Genomic DNA, 27,729 nt, shown 5'->3' with positions numbered 1-27,729 from the left:
TTCTCTTGAAGAAAGAATTTCATCTTTCTTATGTGCAGGTGCCATCTCAACACACTTTCACGAGGAATCTCTGTTGTAGATTTATGGGACAGTTCAAACAACATAAACCCAATATAAATACATAAAGCATACAAATATAATAACCACACAATTAAGTTTGCATTGCATTCAATACAAAATAGTTGTGGTTTATTCCTTTGGGAACAAAAAATGGCAACAACTAAGTGTCACTTCTCTTAACCAGCAATATCTACAGGAAAGAAACTGCAATGGCTCCTTCTATCAATGACCATTTTCCATGATAAGTTCAAATGCATCTGATGTAGTTTGCCTCGGTGTGCATTTTTTTTCACATTCTCTGTTCCGAACATTAAAACGTGTTCATTCAATCTCATTTCCTTCAGTCAGTCTTAAAGCCTGCAAAGAAAACATCGGTCCACTTTTCAATTTCACGGTTGAAAATGTTTTGTTTACACAGCTTCAAAAACATTGGTGTCTGTACAATTCCTATGAAAAAATAAAACAAAATAAGGATAGTTCTTTTGGGGGGGGGGGGGCAAATAAGAAATATGTCAAAAAAGAACATCAACATTATGCCTAATTGAATCATAATGTCCCTTTGTAACCACTGCCTGACATTGTATTCTTCATTTGTTGTCTCCTGGTTGGTTTCTCCATGGACACCTTGGGATTTCATTTCAAAACAGATACACACACACACAAAATACAATTCCCAGAAGAATGACATTCTATTGTGTGTTGCTCTTTTCTGTCCCCTCTCTACACTGTCTTTTTCCTATTTGTTAAAAAATACAAAGACGATGATGAAGCAAAGTATTAAATGGGAGTACATGTTTTGTTTTGTCACTTTCAGGTAAATCATCTTAAAGGGAACTTGTTCTTGGTGGTCCAAGTGGGTCTTTTGTCCATGAAGCTTGCTTCAGTATGTGCTTGCCTACAGTATTTCCGCTTCACTGCTGGTAGGGGTTGACAAGGGGTGACCTCCGACCTGTGACATTAGTGCAATGTTTCCCAACTTTCTTTGGGAAAACTATTTTCGACGTTTTTGTCCCATCTCTACTTTCTTTCTTTTTTCTAGCCCTTGTTTGTCGTTCTCTGGGGCTTCTAGTTTGTAACTAATAGGCCCACTTCTTTCTTTTGTCCCGCGTAGGCCCGTTTGTCCTTGGGGACTGCTCAGACTGTTCTGCCCTCAACAATAGGAACAGAGTGAAGGGAAGCCTTATGCTAAGCTAGCCTTATGCTAAGCTCGACAGTTAAGGACTTGGCTTTATTTAGCCACTCGGCTCTCATCCTCTAAGCCTCCCAATTTCCAAACGAGTGGCTCCAGTTGGGATGATGTGTCCAGTTCTTCCTCTCACACGGATTTCTACATCCCAGGCATGAACTAGCAGGACGTCTAAGGATTTAGGTCATGTCTTCACACACAGGAAGGCGCACAACGTCAGACCTCACTCAGCCAGAGCCGAGGAGAAAAGAGAGGGGGGGTGTCATGGTTTTTGTAAACGACAAACATCCACTTCGCGGGCCCATCTGTCCCCTCTCCTCCGTCTCCGTCCTTTCCTCCTCCTCCATTTTCTCTCCCATCTTTAGAAGAGACTAATTACAGCAGGTTTTGGATGGGACAGAGAGGAAGGGGGAGAACGGGGCGGGGGGGGGGAGGCTGTAGGTAGTTAAGTAAGTAACAGCTTGGGGGAGAGGTTGTCCCTGCATGTGCGAGGGGGGATAAATCTGTGTGTGTGTAAAGTGTGGAGATGCTTGCTGCGTGGCCATTAGGACTGTTTGAGGCGCTTGCGCGGGGGTCCCAGGAAGGGGCACTGGGCAGAGGCCAGGGAGCGGTACGCTTCGGCCACCAGGTGAGGATGGGACGCTACCATGGACTTCCATCCTGCCGTCTCCATTACCTCTGCAGCGTGGCTGGAGAGAGAGAGAGATGAGAGATGAGAAGGAGAGAGAAGTGAGAAAGTACAAATACGGTAGACTAGCAAAAAATGTGTCATATAAAAAAATGTGTTATATAAAAAAACAACATGCAGCAATAATGTATATTTGAGGGAGGCAAATCAAATAAACTCAAATAGTTAATAAATGATGTGTGGGCACTGGGCAGGGACACAGAGACACATGGTGAGAATAATTATCACCCACTCATCCATGTTAACACATGCGGTGACACCAGACCCTGCAAAGAGTCAGGCCGTCCTGATCCCTCTGAACGCCTTGACAGGATTTAATCATATCAGACAGGCCACTCTGCGAACAAGATGTCGGATTAAATGATGGAGTGCGATGGAGAGATGGCAAGAGACGGGGCAGAATGAGAGGCCAGAGTAAGGAAGCCAAGATAAAGAAGAATGGGGGAAAAGAAAGAAAAGCATCTAAGCAAAATGACAGGTGACCATAGATCCACTATCAGTGAGAGATGGTGAGCAAGGGACAAAGAGAGAAACGGCGCCAACGAAGAGCGAGTGAGAAAAAAAATCACTGCCATGTTGGTTCGTCAGGGGAAAAGTCTATTGGGTTTTAGAATGGGGATTTCACTTAAATGCATAAAATAAGTTCTGTGGTTAACAAAAGTTTATGGGAGCGCGGATTTGGGTTCGGAAGGACAATCTTCACGAACGTTAATCACCGTTATGCCTTTTGAAGAGTTTTCTAAAAATCACTTAAAAAAACACATTTACGTTCCAAAAGTCATAAAGGTTATTCACGTTTGTGAAGATTATCCTGCTAAACCCAAATTCACGCTCCCATAAACTTTTGTTCACCACAGATCATATTTTATGCATTTAAGTGAAATCCCCATTCTAAAACCACATTCACTTTTCGCCTGATGAACCCAAGCGCTACTTCCGGACTCATTCCTGTGACGCTCCATTCCTCTCTCTCTCTCTCTCTGTGTGTGTGAACTCACTAGTTGATGAAGTCGACGGCCTGCGTTTTGAGCTGGTCGGCGCTGTGCAGGTCGGCCAGGATGAGGATCTCAGCAGCATTCTCCACAGACAGACTGGTGCACAGGGCGTCCTCACACATAACCTTCAGTCTCTCCAGAGCATACTGAACCACAAGGGCGAAAGAGCGATATACTTCAGCAACCACTTTAAGCATTGTCGTTAAAATCCACATTTGAGAACTATATCATATGGGTAAACGTATATATTCTTGAACGGGAACACCACTGAATTTCAGCATTCACGTGATATTACCATGGTAAATGGTAAATGGCCTGCATTTATATAGCGCTTTTATCCAAAGCGCTTTACAATCAGTAGATAGTCTACATTCACCCATTCATACACCGATGGCGGCAGGCTGCCACGCAGGGTGCCTACACACCATCGGGAGCAAGGAGGGTTAAGTGTCTTGCCCATGGACACAGCGACAGCAGCTGGGAGGGAGCGGGGATCGAACCGCCAGCCCTTGCGTCATTGGCCGACCCGCTCTACCTCCTGAGCTAAAGCCGCCCACCATGTTCAGATCCTATTTGCAAATATTCACTATTGTCTCTCAAAGTTCAAAATGACAGTAAAATGTCAGCCTGGCTCCCATACTGTGATGTCACACTGATCTCACTGGTCCTCCATTACAACGAATGGGAGACTGATTGTGTGGACTTTGAGAAAGAAATCTTCCTCTCAAGTTTAGCATCCAAATGATCTTCATTTGATAGCAGAGCTATGAATTCTGAGCTTGTTTGTGTATTCACATGACAGGACATACTGCCTAGTGCTACAAATACAGCAGGCCACCCTCCAAAAACTGTGGGAAGAGGGTTGTGAGTGCCACTGTTCTTAGTTTTTGACAGCGAAAAATGAGCTATAATCAATTGATTTTGACTTTATATTAATTTCTCCATTTCATGGTGTTGTAACTGGCTGCCTGGCAGCATAGGTCAAAAAATATTGGTGGCGTAGCGCTTTTGTCATGTTATATTACTTTGTCAGCTGCTGCCAGCAAGTCGTCAGCCATCTTGTCCAGGTTGGGCGCTTTGTCTGTGTAAATGAAGCACATCATCTCTTTGAAGACCTCCGGCTCCACGTCGTTGATCTCCACGCGGTTCTGAGCGGGACAGACAGTTCAAAGCATTTCACCATGACAGACATTTTTTGCATCAATTCAAAAGTGGCAGCTATTTGTATTGATGATATGTTACAGATGGATATGTTTATTCACAGTGAATAAACAAAAGCAAAAGCAAACATGTTCCACTGTTTCTAATGCAAATCATGTGGGGTTATCAGCCACCACTAATAAGTAATTATTTAACTTGCCCACTACACAACCCCCTTTATTCTCCCTTTTGTTTTGCACAAACTAATGTTCCACTTTAAAACACACTTGAATCGCAGAGTGAACCGTTTCTCTCTTTCAAAAAGTTTGCACAGAAGAAAAGGGGGGGGGGGGGGGGGATCTAAAATGGCCATGGTCTTAAAAAACATTTAGGTAGCATCTCCTGCCATTTCATTTCTTATAGTCACAAGTGCACAGATGAAAAAAGCAATTCTCTGTTTCTGCAGCTTTGTCAGTGAAGGATGAATCCTGGCCTCCATGTGAGGCAGGGCCGTTTCATTCCAGGTGGGCCATCATTCAGTTTCAGCCAATAGTTTGGTGCTGGAGCCATTTGACAGCACACAATCCTTCACGCTCCTTTAAGACCCTCGAAAGAACAGTGAATCTTTGAGCAGCTGAACCAGTGAGGAGCAAAACACGTTGATTTCTAAGAGCATCAAAGAAAAAAGGATGGGAACCTTGGGCTCACCTTTTTGCTCTCTTCCATCTCGTGCTCAAACATGGCGCTGAATACGGGCGAACGAGCTGAAAGGAACAATACGGAAAGAGATTTGTGAGAGGCGAAAATGCCCTCGTGTGACAAATGGCGAGATGAAGTGAGAAACAGGAGGAGGGCGCCAAGCGTATAAATCATGAGGAACAAAGAGGGTAGTAACACAGAGAAGACGCAGGCCGGGTGTGTCTGCGTCTTGTCTGTACCTGCCAGGATGGCTTTGTGGGCCTGGAACTCCTGGCCAGCCACACACAGGGAGCAGTCGGTGAAGCGCGAGTTCTCCCACAGGCCACCCAGCTCGTCTGCTAGCCGGCAGTCCGGCACCTTCACCATGTTCATAGTGTTCTGGCCGGATATGTTGACTGAGTCCTGCACCACACTCACCTGGGCAAGAGAAAGGACATGTTGTACTGCAAAATGGTAGTATGTATTTTTATTTTTTTATTTAGTTATGTGTATATATATATATATATGTATTTATTTATGGGGTTTTTTTTGGGGGGGGAGACAATGATGGTCAGCTTTCAATACCTCTAAAATACAGTACCTACTATCCAAAGAAAAGAAAAAAAACGAATGTTTTATAAAACTGGGCATCGCTTTTTTCAAATGGTCTATAATTTTGAAGAAAGAAATATTTAACTAATTTCTATGGTGATGACAGTGGTTATCACAGTGCTCACCCAATTCCAAGAGGCCAGATGCACTTGTATTTCTTTAGCTTAGTGCTTATATTATATATATAATATATAAGCCATAAGGAATCATAATGATGAGAAAGGTTGGAAGCTGAACTTATCGATATAAAGCTTATGAAATGAAATGAAAAACAAAAAGACGTAAAGACAAAAAGGGCTTGGGCCTAAGCAGCAGTAGGCAGACTTTACCTCACAGAAGAGCGTGAGCTTGTCGTCAGGTAGAAGACCGTTGGCCTCGTCTAAGAGAAAGTCTCGGCGGATGAACTTCTTGAAACCCCAGTCCTTCCCCTGGACAAACCGATATGCTCTCTGGCTTTCTGCATACCAACAAGGACACGCACAAGTGTGAGCAACATGCCCCTAGGCAAGCCCAAGTAAAGGACATACCCCGTCCCCTAGGCAAGCCCAAGTAAATGACATACCCCGTCCCCTAGGCAAGCCCAAGTAAATGACATACCCCGTCCCCTAGGCCAGAGGTTCTCAAATGTTTTTCAGCCAAGGACCCCTTACAAGATAGAAAATATACCGGGGACCCCCTCATTCTGTTTTGTGATTTTGAGCTAAGCTTAATTGTTTCCACGGTAACGTGCTTGACTTTTAATTTGATAGGTTTGTTATTAGAATGTAATCCATGAACCATTTTGGATTTAAAGCATAAACTATTTTCGTTGAACTATGAAGATTTTGCAAAAAAAAAAAAAAAATTTTTTTATTACATTACATTACGTCATTTAGCAGACACTTTTGTTTTGTCAAAAGCGACTTACAATATCACAATTTGTCAACAGTACAGAAAACCACTATGCAACACAATCAATGACAGCCAAGATATTTTGAAAGACTAGCACCATGTAGGAAGTAGTTTGAGAAGGAATAAGTAACATGTAGCATTTTATTTTTTAATTTAAAAAAAAAAATTTTTTTTTTTTTTTTTTTACTTGCAAACTTTTCGCGGACCCCCTGGCAAAGTGCCACGGACCCCTGGGGGTCCGCGGACCCCCATTTGAGAACCACTGCCCTAGGCAAGCCCAAGTAAAGGACATACCCCGTGCCCTAGGCAAGCCCAAGTAAAGGACATACCCCGTCCCCTAGGCAAGCCCAAGTAAAGGACATACCCCGTCCCCTAGGCAAGCCCAAGTGAAGGACATACCCCGTCCCCTAGGCAAGCCCAAGTAAAGGACATACCCCGTCCCCTAGGCAAGCCCAAGTAAAGGACATACCCCGTCCCCTAGGCAAGCCCAAGTAAAGGACATACCCCGTCCCCTAGGCAAGCCCAAGTAAAGGACATACCCCGTCCCCTAGGCAAGCCCAAGTAAAGGACATACCCCGTCCCCTAGGCAAGCCCAAGTAAAGGACATACCCTGTCCCCTAGGCAAGCCCAAGTAAAGGACATACCCCGTCCCCTAGGCAAGCCCAAGTAAAGGACATACCCCGTCCCCTAGGCAAGCCCAAGTAAAGGACATACCCCGTCCCCTAGGGAAGCCCAATTAAAAGGACATACCCCTAGGCAAGTCCAAGTAAAAGACATACCCCGTCCCCTAGGCAAGCCCAAGTAAAGGACATACCCCGTCCCCTAGGCAAGCCCAAGTAAAGGACATACCCCGTCCCCTAGGCAAGCCCAATTAAAAGGACATACCCCTAGGCAAGCCCAAGTAAAAGACATACCCCGTCCCCTAGGCAAGCCCAAGTAAAGGACATACCCCGTCCCCTAGGCAAGCCCAAGTAAAGGACATACCCCATCCCCTAGGCAAGCCCAATTAAAAGGACATACCCCTAGGCAAGCCCAAGTAAAGGACATACCCCGTCCCCTAGGCAAGCCCAAGTAAAGGACATACCCCGTCCCCTAGGCAAGCCCAATTAAAAGGACATACCCCGTCCCCTAGGCAAGCCCAATTAAAAGGACATACCCCTAGGCAAGCCCAAGTAAAGGACATACCCCGTCCCCTAGGCAAGCCCAAGTAAAGGACATACCCCGTCCCCTAGGCAAGCCCAATTAAAAGGACATACCCCTAGGCAAGCCCAAGTAAAAGAGCATTGCAATGTAAGCAGTGAACTCATCAAAGGGATTTTGCAAAAGATTTCCAATCATTTCATCTTGAAAAACCAAATATCTCTCATTCAAATCTTCAATGACACTGATTCTTACTGTACCTCTGTAGCCAGGAGCTTGGCAAACATTAGCCACTTTGACACAACAACAAAAAGCTAGTGGTAGCCCGCTGACTCACCCATGGCTTTGGTCTCCTCTCCCTTGGCATTGAGGATAGAGAACTTGAACTTGGCGCGCACCTCAGCCTTGGGGCAGCTGACCAGCAGCAGGTACAGAGACAGGTAGTCTTTGCTCTCCTCATCCAGACCCTTGGGATTCACACGCAAACACCTGAGGTTGAGGGTGGGAGTGGGGGGGGGGGGAGGGAGTGGGGGGGGGGCAGCAGTTAGTTGGCAAAGTATATTTACTAATGAATAAAGATGCCAATCACTCTTAGACCAATTTCATATGACGTGAATCAATTCAAAACAAGGAAGACAATTGCATTCATTTTCTATTTGATGGTGCCTTATTTGGACTCTGGTTGGGATTGATAATACACACACACACACACACACACACACACACACACACACACACACACACACACACACACACACACACACACACACACACACACACACACAGTCACACACACCTGTATAAAATAAGTGAGATTTCTGACCAGTTAAGACATTTATTGTGTCAGATAATGCACTTTAATATTTGAAGCCTGAAAACATAAATGAACTTCTCAATGTTCCCTACATTTTACATTCTTTCAGCAATCACAGCTACAAATATAAAAAACATTCCATTCCACTGGGGTTACTATTCATTTGTTAATATTTTAAGAAAAAAAACAATACTTTTGACAACCCTACATTCCACGAAGACAAAAAAAAGAGACAAGGAAAAGTGCTAATTAGATATTATAATGTAAAGCTGCATCCAAATAGAATAAATGTGAAAGTGACAGTATAAATTAAACTGGGAAAGTGACTGTAAATTAACAGAAGACAAATGACAGAGAGAAAATACATAATATGGTTTGTTTGTGGTTGACACTGCCATAATATAAATGTGCCTCTCACTAACTGTGTGTGCAAAATAAGTGTGAAACCTCAAATGAGTTTAAAAGCCTGAATACTTCTAAGTCACCGTTTTGAGCTATCAAGTAATTCTGACAGTTATCCACACACACTCACAGCGGGGCCTAGTTGTGACACCGGTAGAAAGATAGATTCAAAAGAAGGGAACCAGCAGAAAGAAATCAACATCTATATTAGACCGTTGAATCGGGTTTCATCAGTCAAAAAATGGCATGGTCTCCCCAATAATACAGTAATCAACGTTTCCCCTGCAATTGTACAGGCTTGGTGGCCGCCAGTCCGGCTCAAATAAATACGGGCGGCCATCAAATTCAAATGCCTCGTCTCGAATATTTACCTATTCTATTGACCTCTCTCAGCCAGCTGTCTGGTAGGTTCCACATCCCGCGACAGTCTCACATCAGTTGAGAGTTCAGCTCCAGTGGATCAAGCCGCCAATGCCATGACAGTCCATGGCATGGTAAACACCGTAGGATGGCTGGATATTTATCTGATTCAGAGAATATGGGCGATGCATTTGAATTCGATGGCCTTCCATATTTATTTTAGCCGCACTAACGTCATACCAATTAGGGATGGGCGCGAGTACTCGGGTACTCGAGCACTCGTTCATAACGTCAGTACTCGAGTAACGTTTATGCTGTTCGGGTACTCGTTCATAATAGAAGGAGAGTACTCGAGTATTTAAATTGCTTAAAATGCCCATCCCTAATACCAATGTGACGGACAGCAAACAGAGCCAGGCTATAACACGCTGGCTGCAGCAAGGTAAATACTGTTCATTTTCTCATTATCTCTATGATATAATAAGGATATGAGCCGGTGGTGTGGCAGAAAATAAGCTATTTACAGGCTGTAAATACATGCTTTGCAGGTGCCCCTATGGCCTCTGTCGCAGGCCGCTCTAGCTTTATAGTGAATGGTTTTCAAAAAGTTATTTTCAGGGTGAGTTATAAAGCATAAATAAGAGCTAGAAATATGGTTGTCAAAAACTGAATTCTTTAAGTTCAGTAATAAGAATGTTGCAACAGTCATTCTTAAAATGTTTTTGTGGGATTCTCGACATTTATAAACACCCCACTTGTTGTACAGTAAGATTGCAAATACCACATACTGGAATATGCAGAGACAAAGCAGCTCTCTTGCCCACCCACCATTTTAGCTTGTCATTGGCCCCAGAGGAGAAGGTGGAGCTCTTGATGACTTCGCCCATCTCCTCACGACAGAAGCTGAAGTTGTTGATGGTCCACATGTAGGAGAACTTCACCACTTTGATCTGGTGGGTGAACACAAGTGGAAAAGAATATTTCATAAAAAGTAGGACTACCTGATTTATTCTTGATTCCAGACAAAATCAAGGTTTGGAAATGTCTGGTGTGCCGACACTACAAACCGCTTTGGCAGGTAACCAACTACTAGTTTGGATATACTATTCTACAAAAAACAATATATCTTACTTGCTGGGAAAACAGTGTATACCAGCCACTGTCATGTGAATGTAAGTTAGTTTCCTAGCCTGGGGACAACAAGTCATGATTACAAGTTCACACGTGTGGTCACTTTACCTGCGTGTAGCACCAGCTCTCGGCCACAGGCCCGCTGGACATTTCCGCCGGGGGAGGGGGACTCGGAACTCTTGACATAGCCAGCGTGACAGCAGGTGTGGGGGGCAATAGGCGAGGAGGATGCGTCACTTCCACACGTCAATGTTCACTCCCGGCGTCCACCTGCATCAGCAAACGCCAGATGGACGCAGTTTGCCCCCTAGAAACATAGACAATGTGAGCATGGCTAAGTGACCAGACTAGATATTTGAATTGTGTCTCCTTGAAGTTCCTTGAGAATAACACCAGTTTAGCCTAGCTCATTTTGCGCACTAACAGATGGGTAAGCAATGATACACCCTCATAGAGAACTAGGCTACTCTTAAAACAAAACACAGCTGATTGTGATTCAAGACACAGCCGCTGTATCTCTCATTAATCTAGTTAAGACTCAATATCATTTAATTCATCTTGCCTAACAGCGAGTGTGACAGAGTGGTACCCACGCTGCTAGTGTGACAGAGTGGTACTCACGCTGCCTGCTAGTGCAGCCTGCTGGGTTTGGGGGCGGGGCAGGAGATCGATGGCCTGTTCTAGGATCAATAGCTGCTGCAATGGCAATTAAGTCTGAGAATGAATTGTAAATAGTGGAGAGCAGTCCAATTAAGTCTGAGAATGAACTGTAAATAAACTAAGTGGAGAGCAGTCCAATTAAGTCTGAGAATGAACTGTAAATAAACTAAGTGGAGAGCAGTCCAATTAAGTCTGAGAATGAACTGTAAATAAACAAGGTGGAGAGCTGTCCCGTAGGACTGAACTGTAAATAAACAAGGTGGAGAGCTGTCCCGTAGGACTGAACTGTAAATAAACAAACAAGGTGGAGAGCTGTCCTGTAGGACTGAATTGTAAATAAACAATGTGGAGAGCTGTCCCGTAGGACTGAACTGTAAATAAACAAGGTGGAGAGCTGTCCTGTAGGACTGGAGTGTGAAGGTGAAGAGTTGTCCTGTAGGACTGGAGTGTAAATAAACAAGGTGAAGAGCTGTCCTGTAGGACTGGAGTGTAAATAAACAAGGTGAAGAGTTGTCCTGTAGGACTGGAGTGTAAATAAACAAGGTGGAGAGCTGTCCTGTAGGACTGAACTCTAAATAAACAAGGTGGAGAGCTGTCCTGTAGGACTGGAGTGTAAATAAACAAGGTGAAGAGTTGTCCTGTAGGACTGGAGTGTAAATAAACAAGGTGGAGAGCTGTCCCGTAGGACTGAACTGTAATTAAACAAGGTGGAGAGCGGTCCCGTAGGACTGAAGTGTAAATAAACAAGGTGGAGAGTTGTCCTGTAGGACTGGAGTGTAGATAAACAAGGTGGAGAGTTGTCCTGTAGGAATGGACTGGAGTGTAAATAAACAAGGTGGAGAGCTGTCCCGTAGGACTGGAGTGTAAATAAACAAGGTGGAGAGCTGTCCTGTAGGACTGGAGTGTAAATAAACAAGGTGGAGAGCTGTCCCGTAGGACTGGAGTGTAAATAAACAAGGTGGAGAGCTGTCCTGTAGGACTGGAGTGTAAATAAACAAGGTGGAGAGCTGTCCCGTAGGACTGGAGTGTAAATAAACAAGGTGGAGAGCTGTCCTGTAGGACTGGAGTGTAAATAAACAAGGTGGAGAGCTGTCCCGTAGGACTGGAGTGTAAATAAACAAGGGGGAGAGCTGTCCTGTAGGACTGGAGTGTAAATAAACAAGGTGGAGAGCTGTCCCGTAGGACTGGAGTGTAAATAAACAAGGTGGAGAGTTGTCCCGTAGGGCTGGAGTGTAAATAAACAAGGTGGAGAACTGTCCCCGACTGAACTGTAAGTAAACAAGGTGGAGAGCTGTCCCGTAGGGCTGGAGTGTAAATAAACAAGGTGGAGAGCTGTCCTGTAGGTCTGAACTCTAAATAAACAAGGTGGAGAGCTGTCCTGTAGGACTGGAGTGTAAATAAACAAGGTGGAGAGCTGTCCTGTAGGACTGGCGTGTAAATAAACAAGGTGGAGAGCTGTCCCGTAGGACTGGAGTGTAAATAAACAAGGTGGAGAGCTGTCCCGTAGGACTGGAGTGTAAATAAACAAGGTGGAGAGCTGTCCTGTAGGACTGGAGTGTAAATAAACAAGGTGGAGAGCTGTCCCGTAGGGCTGGAGTGTAAATAAACAAGGTGGAGAGCTGTCCCGTAGGACTGGAGTGTAAATAAACAAGGTGGAGAGCTGTCCTGTAGGACTGGAGTGTAAATAAACAAGGTGGAGAGCTGTCCCGTAGGACTGGAGTGTAAATAAACAAGGTGGAGAGCTGTCCTGTAGGACTGTGGTGGAGTTTGGAGCCAATGACCAATTCTGAGGCTCTTGAAACAATGTCAAGTCACATACAGGTCTGCCATGTACAGACTTGTGAAAGGCACGTGCTGCAAGCGCACACACACTCTTCATGGTGCGGAAATCGGGATGTTGTACTTAAAAAGTTGTACTTTTTTGTGGTGTGTGTGCGTGTGCGTGTGTGTGTGTGTGTGTGTGTGTGTGTGTGTGTGCGTGTGTGTGAAAAGTCTAATGTTGAGATCCAATCTGGGGGAAGGAGGAGGGGGGGGGTGGCTAGAAACTAAAGCCTAGATGAGTCTCCAAGACAAAGTTCAAATCTTGTCCAACAAAGTCTCTGCAGCCTAGTGGAGGAAAAGTAGGCCTAACTATCAAACTCATGTTATGTACGCCCCCCCCCCCCCTCCTTCTACCCCCATACACTCAAATATAATACTAGTCTGTCTCCTTCTACCCCCATAAACTCAAATGTAATACTAGTCTGTCTCCTTCTACCGCCATAAACTCAAATATAATACTAGTCTGTCTCCTTCTACCCCCATAAACTCAAATATAATACTAGTCTGTCTCCTTCTACCCCATAAACTCAAATATAATACTAGTCTGTCTCCTTCTACCCCCATACACTCAAATATAATACTAGTCTGTCTCCTTCTACCCTCCATACACTCAAATATAATACTAGTCTGTCTCCTTCTACCCCCATACACTCAAATATAATAGTCTGTCTCCTACCCCCATACACTCAAATATAATACTAGTCTGTCTCCTTCTACCCCCATACACTCAAATATAATACTAGTCTGTCTCCTTCTACCCTCCATACACTCAAATATAATAGTAGTCTGTCTCCTTCTACCCCCATAAACTCAAATATAATACTAGTCTGTCTCCTTCTACCCCCATACACTCAAATATAATAGTAGTCTCCTTCTACCCCCCATACACTCAAATATAATACTAGTCTGTCTCCTTCTACCCCCATACACTCAAATATAATACTAGTCTGTCTCCTTCTACCCCCATACACTCAAATATAATAGTAGGGCCTAAAAAAAATATAAGTTTGGTTCCTGTTGGTTGTCAGTTGAGGTGAGGGTCGGTAGGGAATTTATTTTATTTTATTTTTTTATTTTATTTTCAGTGGCAGCAAGGGATAGATAGGAAATATATAGATATATTTTTTTTCCTTAAAATTACAGCAGCGATGGATACTTTTTTAATAACATAGCCTACATGTACTGTACCACTGTGCTCTACACACGTTTTTATATGAACAAAATATTTAAGTCAATATGAATGCTTCAATGTTATTAAAACGTGCTGATTTTAAATGTTCTTTTTTCTACTCCTAAAAACCAGTTCTGGACCATTGGCATTGAAGACATCTCAAACAATATTTCATCTCATACCTTTAATGGCATTATTAGACTGCAAAAACCAGACATACACACTTCTATTCCCCCCCCCCCCCCCCCTCCCTCCCTGCCTCTTCCAACTCACGGCTTCCTCATAGCTACACACACACGCACACAAACACACACGTCACACACACACACATGCACGCATACGCACAGATGCACGCACACGCGCACACACACGCTCTGGTTTGTGCTCTCTGGAAGAGAAAAGCCCACTCCCCGGGTCCGCCGGCTCTCCAGAATGTCATTTTTTAGCTCCTCTTTTTTCGTCTGTGCAACCTTCGGCGGGGGCAAATGAGTACGTTGCTGTGCACGAAACAGTATCTCGAAGGCGGACGGAGCGGTACTTTGAGCTGTCGAGGGCTGAGGTTCTGCCGTGCACTTCAGTGCTAAATACCTGAATTGAAACGTAGCCATGAAGCCACTGACGAGCGAACCAAGCTGCTGAGTGGGGGTCGACACCACATCGCTGGAGATATCCGTCCATTTGTCAGCTCTGTCCACTTTGCCGGCTGCTGATACGAATATACAAGCGCACTGTTTAACTTCCTGAAGCACGTTTTCAAACGATTTTAACCCCAATCTCACAATTCTGGTTGGCACGCTGCTGCATGGGCAGAGAAGCGACACAAAGCACATGTCCGTCATGCTCCCTCCATGCCATTTTCGTTTTAAAGTATCCGTAGCGAAAAGCACCTTTGCGCAGTGGCAAACCCCGCCCCTTAGCGCCACCGTCAAATCAACAAGCTCATAAAATAAATTGGGTCGCACGTAAATTGACAGGGTCGGTCGGCAACCGGAACCAAACTTAATTTTTTTTTAGGCCTAGTCTGTCTCCTTCTACCCCCATAAACTCAAATATAATACTAGTCTGTCTCCTTCTACCCCCATAAACTCAAATATAATACTAGTCTGTCTCCTTCTACCCCCATACACTCAAATATAATACTAGTCTCCTTCTACCCCCCATACACTCAAATATAATACTAGTCTGTCTCCTTCTACCCTCCATACACTCAAATATAATACTAGTCTGTCTCCTTCTACCCCCATAAACTCAAATATAATACTAGTCTGTCTCCTTCTACCCCCATACACTCAAATATAATACTAGTCTGTCTCCTTCTACCCCCATACACTCAAATATAATACTAGTCCGTCTCCCTCTACCCCCATACACTCAAATATAATACTAGTCTGTCTCCTTCTACCCCCATACACTCAAATATAATAGTAGTCTCCTTCTACCCCCCATACACTCAAATATAATACTAGTCTGTCTCCTTCTACCCCCATACACTCAAATATAATACTAGTCTGTCTCCTTCTACCCCCATACACTCAAATATAATAGTAGGGCCTAAAAAAAATATAAGTTTGGTTCCTGTTGGTTGTCAGTTGAGGTGAGGGTCGGTAGGGAATTTATTTTATTTTATTTTTTTATTTTATTTTCAGTGGCAGCAAGGGATAGATAGGAAATATATAGATATATTTTTTTTCCTTAAAATTACAGCAGCGATGGATACTTTTTTAATAACATAGCCTACATGTACTGTACCACTGTGCTCTACACACGTTTTTATATGAACAAAATATTTAAGTCAATATGAATGCTTCAATGTTATTAAAACGTGCTGATTTTAAATGTTCTTTTTTCTACTCCTAAAAACCAGTTCTGGACCATTGGCATTGAAGACATCTCAAACAATATTTCATCTCATACCTTTAATGGCATTATTAGACTGCAAAAACCAGACATACACACTTCTATTCCCCCCCCCCCCCCCCTCCCTCCCTGCCTCTTCCAACTCACGGCTTCCTCATAGCTACACACACACGCACACAAACACACACGTCACACACACACACATGCACGCATACGCACAGATGCACGCACACGCGCACACACACGCTCTGGTTTGTGCTCTCTGGAAGAGAAAAGCCCACTCCCCGGGTCCGCCGGCTCTCCAGAATGTCATTTTTTAGCTCCTCTTTTTTCGTCTGTGCAACCTTCGGCGGGGGCAAATGAGTACGTTGCTGTGCACGAAACAGTATCTCGAAGGCGGACGGAGCGGTACTTTGAGCTGTCGAGGGCTGAGGTTCTGCCGTGCACTTCAGTGCTAAATACCTGAATTGAAACGTAGCCATGAAGCCACTGACGAGCGAACCAAGCTGCTGAGTGGGGGTCGACACCACATCGCTGGAGATATCCGTCCATTTGTCAGCTCTGTCCACTTTGCCGGCTGCTGATACGAATATACAAGCGCACTGTTTAACTTCCTGAAGCACGTTTTCAAACGATTTTAACCCCAATCTCACAATTCTGGTTGGCACGCTGCTGCATGGGCAGAGAAGCGACACAAAGCACATGTCCGTCATGCTCCCTCCATGCCATTTTCGTTTTAAAGTATCCGTAGCGAAAAGCACCTTTGCGCAGTGGCAAACCCCGCCCCTTAGCGCCACCGTCAAATCAACAAGCTCATAAAATAAATTGGGTCGCACGTAAATTGACAGGGTCGGTCGGCAACCGGAACCAAACTTAATTTTTTTTTAGGCCTAGTCTGTCTCCTTCTACCCCCATAAACTCAAATATAATACTAGTCTGTCTCCTTCTACCCCCATAAACTCAAATATAATACTAGTCTGTCTCCTTCTACCCCCATACACTCAAATATAATACTAGTCTCCTTCTACCCCCCATACACTCAAATATAATACTAGTCTGTCTCCTTCTACCCTCCATACACTCAAATATAATACTAGTCTGTCTCCTTCTACCCCCATAAACTCAAATATAATACTAGTCTGTCTCCTTCTACCCCCATACACTCAAATATAATACTAGTCTGTCTCCTTCTACCCCCATACACTCAAATATAATACTAGTCCGTCTCCCTCTACCCCCATACACTCAAATATAATACTAGTCTCCTTCTACCCTCAAATATAATACTAGTCTGTCTCCGTCTACCCCCATACACTCAAAAATAATACTAGTCTCCTTCTACCCCCTATACACTCAAATATAATACTAGTCTCCTTCTACCCCCCATACACTCAAATATAATACTAGTCTCCTTCTACCCCCCATACACTCAAATATAATACTGGTCTGTCTCCTTCTAACCCCCATACACTCAAATATATAGGGCTGGGTATTGGCAAGGATCTGACGATACGATACGTATCACGATACTTGGGTCAGGATACGATTGTATCACGATATATTGCGATGCAATACATATTGCGATATATTGCGATATTCTACAGAATTTACTCAAAATTAAATAATAGAGCTAAAGATACAACACACTGTGTACCCCCCAGGTAGTGTAATAATATGTACATCACTTTATACTGATAAGTTAGTGGACAAATTATGTCAAAACTGAGTGTTGAGTGTCTCCTTCTACCCCGCATACACTAAAATCTAATACTAGTCTGTCTCCTACCACCATAAACTCAAATATAATACTAGCCTGTCTCCTTCTACCCCCATAAACTCAAATGTAATACTAGTCTGTCTCCTTCTACCACCATAAACTCAAATATAATACTAGTCTGTCTCCTTCTAACCCCATAAACTCAAATGTAATACTAGTCTGTCTCCTTCTACCGCCATAAACTCAAATATAATACTAGTCTGTCTCCTTCTACCCCCATAAACTCAAATATAATACTAGTCTGTCTCCTTCTACCCCATAAACTCAAATATAATACTAGTCTGTCTCCTTCTACCCCCATACACTCAAATATAATACTAGTCTGTCTCCTTCTACCCCCATACACTCAAATATAATACTAGTCTGTCTCCTTCTACCCCCATAAACTCAAATATAATACTAGTCTGTCTCCTTCTACCCCACATAAACTCAAATATAATACTAGTCTGTCTCCTTCTACCCCCATACACTCAAATATAATACTAGTCTGTCTCCTTCTACCCCACATACACTCAATCTGTGGGCAATATTTTCCACCATTCAATATCTTTCCCCATTTCGACAATCTTTCCCCCATCGCTACACGTATCTTTCTCACACACGTGTGTGTGCGCACAAAGAGCCTTTATTTCTTCATCCATGAATTCAATTTAGGTCAAAAGGCAGGGCGATAAATTGTGATGGCGGTAAGATGAGCTTTCTGCTACTGGTGATTGTATTGCAGGCCAGGGGGTGGAGATACACTGACAGTAATGCTGCCCACAGACAAATTTTAAAAGACTGAAAACAGACAGCGTGTCACACCAAACAAACAGTTTTGTGAATTTGAATTGAAATACTGTCCAGACTGAATCTTCAAATCGTCTCAGCATCCATTTTATTACGTACTGCTCCCCGATTCCGTAAATGGCTTGCTCCTCCGGCTCCGGACAATCAGACCCCATTTTACACATGGTATTAAAATGCAATCTGTATTCGGATAACTTATCCGGATACAGATCACATTACCAGGTGTAAATGGGGTTTGTCTGAGTCACATAAAGCATAAGGATTAAGCAATAAGCATGCATAAATATTAACCAATGAAGCATGCATGCAGGGTCAGGAGGAGGCTCAGACAGGTACTGATCCATACTAGAATTGACAAGACACATCATTTGAGTGTCTTAGTGATTAGGGCTGGGTTAAAAAAAAAATCGATATATCGATATTGAATCGATATTCACGTGAAGGAACAAGTATTGATACATAAATCCCAGTATCGATCTTTTAAAATGCATTAAAAAAAAAATTTTTTTTTATAAACATAGGCTATAATATTATAGGCTGTGTGTGGTAATTAAAACATAGTTTCAAGTTGACGTTTATTTATGTTTGTAGTTTAAACAAAAAAAAATACTGTAGGCTACATGTGCATTGTGCATGCACCATGAGCCAGATGTACAGACCTCAAATCTGTTTGCACTATAATGTTTGTGAACTGGAAATGTTCATGAGGATTTATACTTTATGAAACATTGTTTACAACATGCTGCTGTTCAATGACTGTTGTATAGTGGAAATCTAAATTTGTTTGGCTTCTCACAGAAGACTGTAAAGAAAGAGACAGAAGACTGTAAAGAAAGATAAGATGTTGAATGACTATGTTGGTGATGTTTAAATAAAAAAGAATTACATGATGTAACTGCCTGCTTTATGGTCAATTCTTAATGTAAATATTAATATTTTTTAATAATGCACCAGGTTAGAGGGTTCCTTGTACAATTTACAGCATTAGTTCTTTGAGAATCTCTTCCATTATCAAAGCAAAACTGGTATTGTAACTAAAATATCGATATCGTATCGTATCGGAAATCGTATCGACTTGGGACCTTGTGTATCGGAATCGTATCGTATCGGGAAGTCAGTGGGGATACCCAGCCCTATTAGTGATGGTGTTGGTGGCAGACACGCTGGTTCCAGCATTTCAGTAATGGCTGCTCTCCTCAGTAAACTAGACCAGGGGTTCTCGTTTGGGGCCAGGGACCCCTTAGAGGAAAGAAAGGTTTCCAGGACCAGGACCCCCTCATAATCAGAACACTGATTAAGTATGTGTTGCCGTTGCGTACTACCATTTGTGTACTCTTACATGGCATGATCAAAAAAAACTATTCAACCTAAATACTTCAGACTAGGCATGAAATGATAACCGGTTTTAATGATAACCGTGATAAAATTCCTGACGATAACCGTACAGTTTCAGATTTTCATTATATCATTAAAACTGTGGTACCGTGATTACAGTGATTTGAACAACATGGTAAATACTGTCCATCATCAACCAAAGTTGGCAACCGTGACGTCTACCAGATGCAGACGCGCAGCCTTGGAGAAATGATTTCAGTGAGTGTATCAGTCCTTTTGGGGTCTGAGTTTTCAATCTAAATCTTGGTCAAATGATTTCTGTGAGTGTAATCAGTACTTTTTGAAAATGTTCTGCACATTTTAACAATACCGTGATAATACTGATAACCGTGATCATTTTGATCACTACTGGTACGATTATAGTCGTACTATATCACGATACTATAATCATGATATGTAATTTTCATATAATTTCATCTCACCTTCAGACCCATTTCATAGTGATAATAAACAGAAACACATTTCACTTGGAATAATTTTAACACCACTTTTAAACAAGAGGGCCATTTTATACAAATTGCATTTTGGGCTCAACTTGACAGCATTATAGCCTGATGACGTCATCTCTTCTTCTACAGAAAGATATACCGGTACCTTCGTTTCACCACTAGATGAAGGTCCGTGGTAAGTCTACATTGGGTGGGTGTAGTGTCCTCTAGAGAGAGAGTGGCGTCAGCGGAGGACCAAAATGCGAGACTCATTAGCCAATGAACAGCCAGGAATGGGTCTCGCGCTACTTTTGCATGCTAAAATAAAGCTGATAATGTACAATTTGATTAATTTCAAGGGATGAAAAACCCTTTCAAAGTACAACACTGTCTATTCTCCTGCAACTCGACAGTGCTGCTTTTTTTACTCAAGAGTTCCACTTTCTACTTCCTGGAAAAAAACTGGTCCATTGGAGTGAATGGAGATGTCGGAACTCTTCTATTATACGGCTCTGGGTGGGTGGTTACAACATTATGGCTATAATCAAAATCTCATGGCAGAATATGAACGGGTCTTCCAGAACCGTGACATCACGGAACCATCACGTGACTGTTGAGCTCTATATGTTGCACAATATGCACGGCGCCGCCACTAAAATAAATTCATAATGGAGGACCCTTGTGTAAACATTCTCATATTAGTTTCAGTTTGAGTTGAATAAAGCAATATTTTTCAAAATGCTTGTTTGTTTTTTCAATGGGCCATAGATTGTTTAATTAAAAGGGGGTGGTAGTCCAAGGGGTAAGCTAATACCGTGAAATACCAGTATACAACCATGCTATTGGTAGATACTAGGGATGTCACAATATATCGTCCCACAATATATCGCGATATCAAAACGTGACAATATGCATCGTTGAGATGAAATCTCATATCGCGAGAAAAAGAAGCTGAACATGTTGGCACTGATCTGCATCTGATTGCATGCTCGCTCTCCTTTTCATTGTTTTGTGTGAACAGACGAGGGATGTTACAGACACGGAGGATGAAATGGGTGGTGTAAGAGTTTTTTTTCTTTGTAATGTACAGGACAGTGAAAATGAATTTCCCTTCCGGGACAAATAAATTAAGTCTTAAGTCTTAAGTCTTAAATTACTGAAATTAGCGTGGAGGATGCCCCCTCAACTTACAAATCGATCGCAAAAAAATATTGTTAAAATATCGTATCGTATCGTTATCGTGAACCCAATATCGTGTATCGTATCGTGAACTGAGTGTATCGTGACACCCCTAGTAGATACCATATCGTACTGTGAAATTTCATATTGGATCCCGAATGCACAGTCCCCACATCAAACCAATAGAGCACCTTTGGGACGAGGTGGGACAGGATGTGCATAGCATTAATGTGCCGCTGAAAAATCTGTCCGAATTGTGCCACACTATTGTGTCAGCAGCTGAGCATGGATGATCCTGTCCCGTTTCAAGTGCAGATATTGATCTTAATCTGGCCTCATTTGACTATGAGAGAAAGATCTTGTGCAGTGGAAGTTATTCGCCACTTCACTTAAATTAAGGGAGTCTGGCAAACGCACAAAGCGATCAATATCAGGAGCTTGGTTGGGCCTAGTTCCAAAGGCTGTCTTCAGCTAATCCAATGAATGAAGAGCCAGCCGGTCGTCTGGATTCTTTAACAGTGGCAAGGCAACTGGCAAGATGGAGTGAGGTGATGAGGAAAAGGGAAGGGAGCCACAGGGGGAGAAAATGAAAAGTAAAGTGAAAGAGAAGCCAAATGGAAAAACAGATGGAGAATGAAAGATGAGCCTCTAGTCTGTGGAACAATTGAAAGAGATCGCAGCATAATTGCAACAAAGGGAGGAGAGATGGAGACGAAAGAAAATCAAAAAGAGTTATGAGCGAGAAGAAATCAAGATCAGATTCAAGGACAGGTGGTCAATAAGAGCAGAGGAGCTGAAGACATAGCAGCCATTAGTCCAAGGGGTAACACTATACAATTACTGCTTAGAAATGGTTGTTGGTTTTCTTTTTCAAAATTCACACACACAGGGATGGTGAAAATGATTTTTTTCCCCTGACCGACAGCAACCGACGCTCATTAACCAAAATAACAACATTTAGATTAAAATGTACTATTTATAGCCTAATGCATTCCCCTGGCTGGCGAAGTTGGCGCAATACTTATTCGCGTTTCCCCGTGCGGTGCAGAGCGTGTGTTTCTGCCTGTCTGCCTGCATGTGGAGGAGGAGCGGCAGGCGAGATGTCTCCCCTCGTCCGTAAAGTCCGTAGTCTGAAATAAACTAGCTGTCATGCCATTGTTTCCATGGGATAATCTTCATGAAACGTGAATCACTTTTATGACTTTTGAAACGTAAATGTGTTTTTTTAACGCTATTTTCAGAAAACGCTTCAAAAGTCATACAAGTGACTCACGTTTGTGAAGATTATCCTGCTGAACACAAATTACCACTCCCATAAACTTTTGTTAACCACAGACCTTATTTTATGCATTTAAGTGAAATCCCCATTCTAAAACCCCATTCACTTTTCCCCTGAAGATCCAACATGTCCGAGACTTCAGCCTTCCGCTGATATGTGATATGATAGCAGGAATCTTGACTGGAATTAAATGTTGTATGGGGTGGACGTAGACTAACTCCTGATTTGCCCATAAGGGCTTTTCACACTACACTTAGCCGGGGTTAAGTCAGTCTCTTAGCCTGGGGCTAGAGACCTGTTAGCCTGGGGCTAAGAGAGATGTTAGCCCAGGGCTAAGAAAGCTTTCACACTTGCACAATCCTGGCCCTGCACTCCAAAGTGGACTAAACCCTGACTTCAGCCCCGGCTAGCTGGCCCTGCTCTGGAGCAGGGTTAGCCGTGACTTTCCATCTAAACACAGGGCTAAAAGTTGCCAGTGTGAAACGGGGCTAAGTTAGCCTGGGGCTATCTAGCCCTACTCTTACCCCAGGGCTTAGATAGCAACGGGCTAAGAGCATGTAGTGTGAAAAGCCCTAAACTGAGCACTAAATTGACTCATTTGAGCCTAGCTTTCAGGGGCGTGACTGAGCAAGACAACACAATTAAAGCTGGAAACAACGAAGCCAGAAAAAGAGGAGTAGGCAAATATAATCTGAACTGTATGTAAAAAAAGAAAAATAAATCCTCAACATACATTATTAATTACACCTCTAAAACTAACCCACAGGCCTATCTCTATAATATGTCAGATAGTAGTTAATTATTTTTGGCAAGCACAATAAATTGGGGCTAAATTGCCATAAAAAAAAAGAAAAAATCAATCTTTGTTCTAAATTAAAGAGTGGAAGTACGGAGGCATTTCAGGGTGGCAATTTCCAGGGGGAATGAAAAAATTGCAACCCTTGTCGAAGTGTCAGTGAACACAATGTCTATCTCCAAGGCCTTGGTCTTTGAGGACTGCAGTAAGCCACGGACAAACCTTAAAACTATAATTGGTACAGGGACCGGGGATCGATTGCATGGCGTGCATTGGGCCTCTATGGGAGCGTTTTCATATTCTGCCCTTGCTCGTGGTGCTCCTCCTTTCCTGAAAGCTCAATCTCAGAGAGGTATGAACTATTGATTTTGGTACAGCGATCAGCTTGCCTCCCTCTCTCATCCCTGACTCTGAGCAGACCCACAATTCCATTGGAGGGGATTTGGCAGGGCAAACAAGCATTAGCACCCAGCCTTGACCTCTTGCCTGCAGTCCTACAGGATAGGGAGGATAAGAAAGGGAGGAGGTACTTCAATGCATATCTAATGTCTCCAGTCACCTTCTGCTTGATACCATTACCAACAGCCAGCTGCACTGAGATGTTACACTTGACATTTTGACCTCCAAGGAGTGACACTTCTGCTGGCTGAAACATACCGTCATTAAACTACCTTCAAAAAGGAGTTTTAGGCCGAAGTGAGGAGCAGTGAAACTTTACTGACTTACAATAACCTTTCAATTTTAATTTTTGATTATTTGCAGAATGTGTAGCTGTGTTTTTCTTTCTTCTTGAACAAAGACAGAAGCCCTCTCCAGAAAGACCATGGCAAAGGTCTCAACAAATGGAGTGGGATGGTGGACGCATTATGCTTATTGTTAACAGAGTTATGTAGGGATCCGTAGGGATGTACAGATATGAAAATTTTGGCCGATACCTAACGATAACCGATATTAACATTGCTGTTATGGCCAATAAACGATATTTACCATTGTCGATTAGCCTTTTAAACCAGCCGGTCACGTGAACTCACATTTAATTTCGTTCTTCGTTCCCGTCTGGCCTGAAGCCTTCACAATACTCTTTGCAGTGGGCGGAAGTTGGGCGGGTGTACTTGCCTTGACAGACAACTCCTTCAGCCAATCAGCGTTGGATCCAGTCAAACCCAAATCCACTCTGGAGAACGGCAAAAACATATTTTCCGCCAGAAACTCTGCTGTTGCATACTCCTGTACTTGTTTAATTGTTGTTATTGAGTCTATTTCTGCAATAACTGCACTTTAAGGCTTAAACTAGACGAACATTGACATTACTCCTCGAGGCGGACAGGCAAGGAGGTGGCCATTACTGTTTTGCTAGCGACGTTATGATTGGCCGGTTACGATGTCAACTACGAGGCGGGTTGCTGATTGGCTCGTCCGCTTTGCCGTTTCTGCAGACAGCCCTCCCAGAGTTGCAGAACCAAATGAAATGTGAGTTCACTTGACCGGCTGGTTTACCAGGCTAATTGTCGATATGATCTGTATAAAAACACATTTCTATCATAATCGAATGTGAGGGGGGGACTGACAGAATGACTTATACTAGCCGTCCACTCAGACGATGCCCCATTTTGCAGGAACAGCGCACCCTCAACTGTATTCGTGTGGATAATTTAAAAACACAGGTCGTTTGATATGTAGGCTACTTCAATAATAATCAGTTTCCAATATCCACAAACGCTAATTAAATACAGCCCTTAAAAACTTTCCAGAAACTCCACAACACAGCCAGTAGGTTCCATACTGACTACGACCAGAAAAACAACTGCTACCACCAACTTTTGTACCAGCTGTTTCATCCTTGTTGTTGTGGTTGTCATAAACTGTCAGCTGCCTATATACGGTGTTAAGTTGAACTGCTCACAACTCTAGAAATTTCCAACAGCCTGCAGTGAGATCTGATGAAACTTATCTTTGCAAGATAAGTTGGAAACAGCTGCTATCATAATATAGCATGAAAATGGAATCATATCATGATGTCCTAAATGATAGGCCTATATACCAATCAAACCACAAAACACAGACACAATCTGTCTGTTGTCCATTCGTTCAATATTCCAAAGTCCCAAAAGAGCAGTGAGGTTTGTTTTCTATTCATCTCGGGTATAATGTGCATTAAGCTTCTTTGAGTATAATGAAAAAGCGCTATACAAATTAAATGTCTTACAGCAGGGTCAGGTGTGTTTGATCTCACTATCAGCTTGCATGCAGTGAGCAAACAACATTGCAGTCACACAGATCTGGTGGCACAGTGATCAAATCCAGCGCACCTGGGAAGCAAAACATGTCATGAAATACTCAAGCTCCCAAGGTTTCTGTCGGCACTGGGACACTTCTCCTCTCCTAAATCCGGCACAGGCTGTGGAAAGACTACTTTTAAATGGTTGTTTCACGCAGGAATATCATTTTAACCCCCCCGCCTAAACTACTGGCTTCCGTAGGGAGATTATTATATCTTCGGATCTGCGATTGGACGTCGGAGACGGGAAGGAGAGCGTTTTGAACGCTCAACCCCCCCAAATTCAAATTCAAATTCACTAGTGTGACTAGTTCAGAGTGCATCGCAGAGGAAAGGAGAACAGCGGAACATATGGGGCTTTGTTTTAGCCAGTCATACAAATGTCTGTCCACAAACACAGTTAGAACTCGGCTGGAAAGTGAACTGCTATACTGTGAATTACCAAAATGATTCCATAAGAAAAGCCTAAACAATTTGAATTCCAGCTAATTGACTCAAGTAAATCAATTTAATCTTTCACATTTGTTGGATTTTAATGAACTCATAATGAATGCAAAAAAGATTTTAACATTCAAATAGTATGTCATATAACTCATATGACAAAGATGGAAATTTAAAAATCCTTAAACATGTCCAAGCTCAATTGTATTGTAATGGAGCATCATGTGATGGGTGAGCAGAACAGCTGGCAAAAAAGATGCTATTTAGAAATTGACATACAGATTCGAGTTCCCTGAGCAAGAAGACAAATCTCTTGTGCATTACATCTGAAACTGCACGGTGATGCAAGCAAGCAGTGCAGTGCTCAACAGCATATAAAAACAGCAACATAAACAAACTGTAGACAGACATGTGGCTACATGAGAGATAGGCTACACAGCACCTACTGCCAGACAGAAGTAATGGCCCTCTGCTGTGCAAGTAAACGTGCAACTGCGCCAGCCCAATACTGAGCGGATATGACAATGTCCACTTCCTTTGGCAGCCCGTGTTCCACCAAGGATTTCAAACTACTTGTTGTGATGTGGTCTACGCCTGATAAACTTATTTAGGAGAGTGTGGTTAAACCTTACGTTACACAGGAACATGTGATACAATGCATTAATCTAGTAATAACCTGAGCACTCCATGCAAACTCTTGTAAAACTAACGCAAACAACCATTTTTAGTGTAATATTTAGTATGATGAAGGCCCAACATAATGTTAACGTAAAGCTCACACCTATCTGCGGCTTACTGTTTGTACTGACACGTTTAAAACTTTAGTCTACTACTCACCATGTTAACTAACGTTAAGTTACTACGCTAACATTACTTAGCAGTTGGCGATATTGGGAACACAGACCTTACAGCTAATGCTAGTCGGTGTCGGTGACAGCGGCATCCATTTAGTTAGGGCCAGCTGAAAAGGTAACTCTTTCCCAACAACGATAGCGTTCGGTTAGTTGCCAAGGCCATCTCACGTTGGATTGCACTCGCCATTTGGCATGGTATAGCGTTAACCCAATTGCTAGACACCAGGGTTATGTTACATAAATGCCCCATAATAACTGGCGTTAGCAGCTAGCTAGCTAACGTTAGAGCTTTTCGTGAGGTGAGGCAAACAAAAAGGTCAGGGAACTGCATCAACAATTGCGACTTCATACACGATATAGCAACGATTATCGTATGAGTTTAACCCTTGATCCATACATCACATTGTTCTGTTATATTGATCGCCAAACTCACCTGTGTTCAATTATAATGTTAACGCTAGTTGTCCGAGATCTTCTGTTGTTGGTTGTGTTATTACTTAGCTCGAAGCAGGCTAGCTGGCTGGAGAACAGGCAAATCTCGAAAGCGTTGTCTTGTCAACAGCGCCCCCTTTTGTATCGGCGTGATACACACATTAAACCAAAACTCAATCGGTGTCTCATAACAGCAAATGATGAGTAAATAAATAACCAACTGTGTTATGTCTGTATGTCGTTAATATGGACGAACACATTTATCTTAATAGAATCAGCAGAGTGGGTGAGCTATTGCTGTTTTAATTACAGTGTGTCAAGATCAAAGCACATTGAGAAAGAGTGATTCGGGGGTTGTATTTAATTAAACTGTAGATTGAATTAATCTCTTCATTCATCAGTTCACCTTTAATGCCACTCCACTAGCTACTTGTTCAACCTCTAATGTTCACAACCTAATGTTACTTTTACTGAT

The 27,729-nt window shown here is 42.8% G+C and overlaps 1 protein-coding gene across 1 annotated transcript; it reads right to left on the bottom strand.

Annotated features, from left to right (window-relative positions):
* Positions 1-80: 80 nt before the first annotated feature.
* LOC310775355 (speckle-type POZ protein) lies at positions 81-27,335 on the bottom strand. The gene is made up of 10 exons (XM_083635503.1): positions 27,256-27,335; positions 10,206-10,404; positions 9,795-9,916; positions 7,728-7,879; positions 5,689-5,816; positions 5,008-5,185; positions 4,778-4,833; positions 3,955-4,077; positions 2,933-3,075; positions 81-1,935 (listed from the first exon to the last, which is right to left on the bottom strand). The coding sequence occupies exons 2-10, from the start codon at positions 10,281-10,283 to the stop codon at positions 1,791-1,793; spliced, it is 1,125 nt and encodes a 374-aa protein (XP_083491629.1). The 5' UTR covers positions 10,284-10,404; positions 27,256-27,335; the 3' UTR covers positions 81-1,790.
* Between the last annotated feature and the right edge of the window lie 394 nt (positions 27,336-27,729).

Source organism: Poromitra crassiceps, assembly GCF_964638095.1.
Source record: "Poromitra crassiceps genome assembly, chromosome: 4".
Classification (NCBI taxonomy): Eukaryota; Metazoa; Chordata; class Actinopteri; order Beryciformes; family Melamphaidae; genus Poromitra; species Poromitra crassiceps.
Note: the sequence above shows the minus strand (reverse complement) of the source record. Positions and strands in the feature narration are given on the sequence as shown.

Coding starts and splice junctions, on each gene's coding strand:
- LOC310775355 (XM_083635503.1), bottom strand. CDS start 10,283: ATGTCAAGAGTTCCGAGTCCCCCTCCCCCGGCGGAAATGTCCAGCGGG. Junction 9,917..10,205: donor AGAGCTGGTGCTACACGCAG/GTAAAGTGACCA, acceptor TTCACCCACCAG/ATCAAAGTGGTGAAGTTCTC. Junction 5,817..7,727: donor AGAGGAGACCAAAGCCATGG/GTGAGTCAGCGG, acceptor GTTGGTATGCAG/AAAGCCAGAGAGCATATCGG.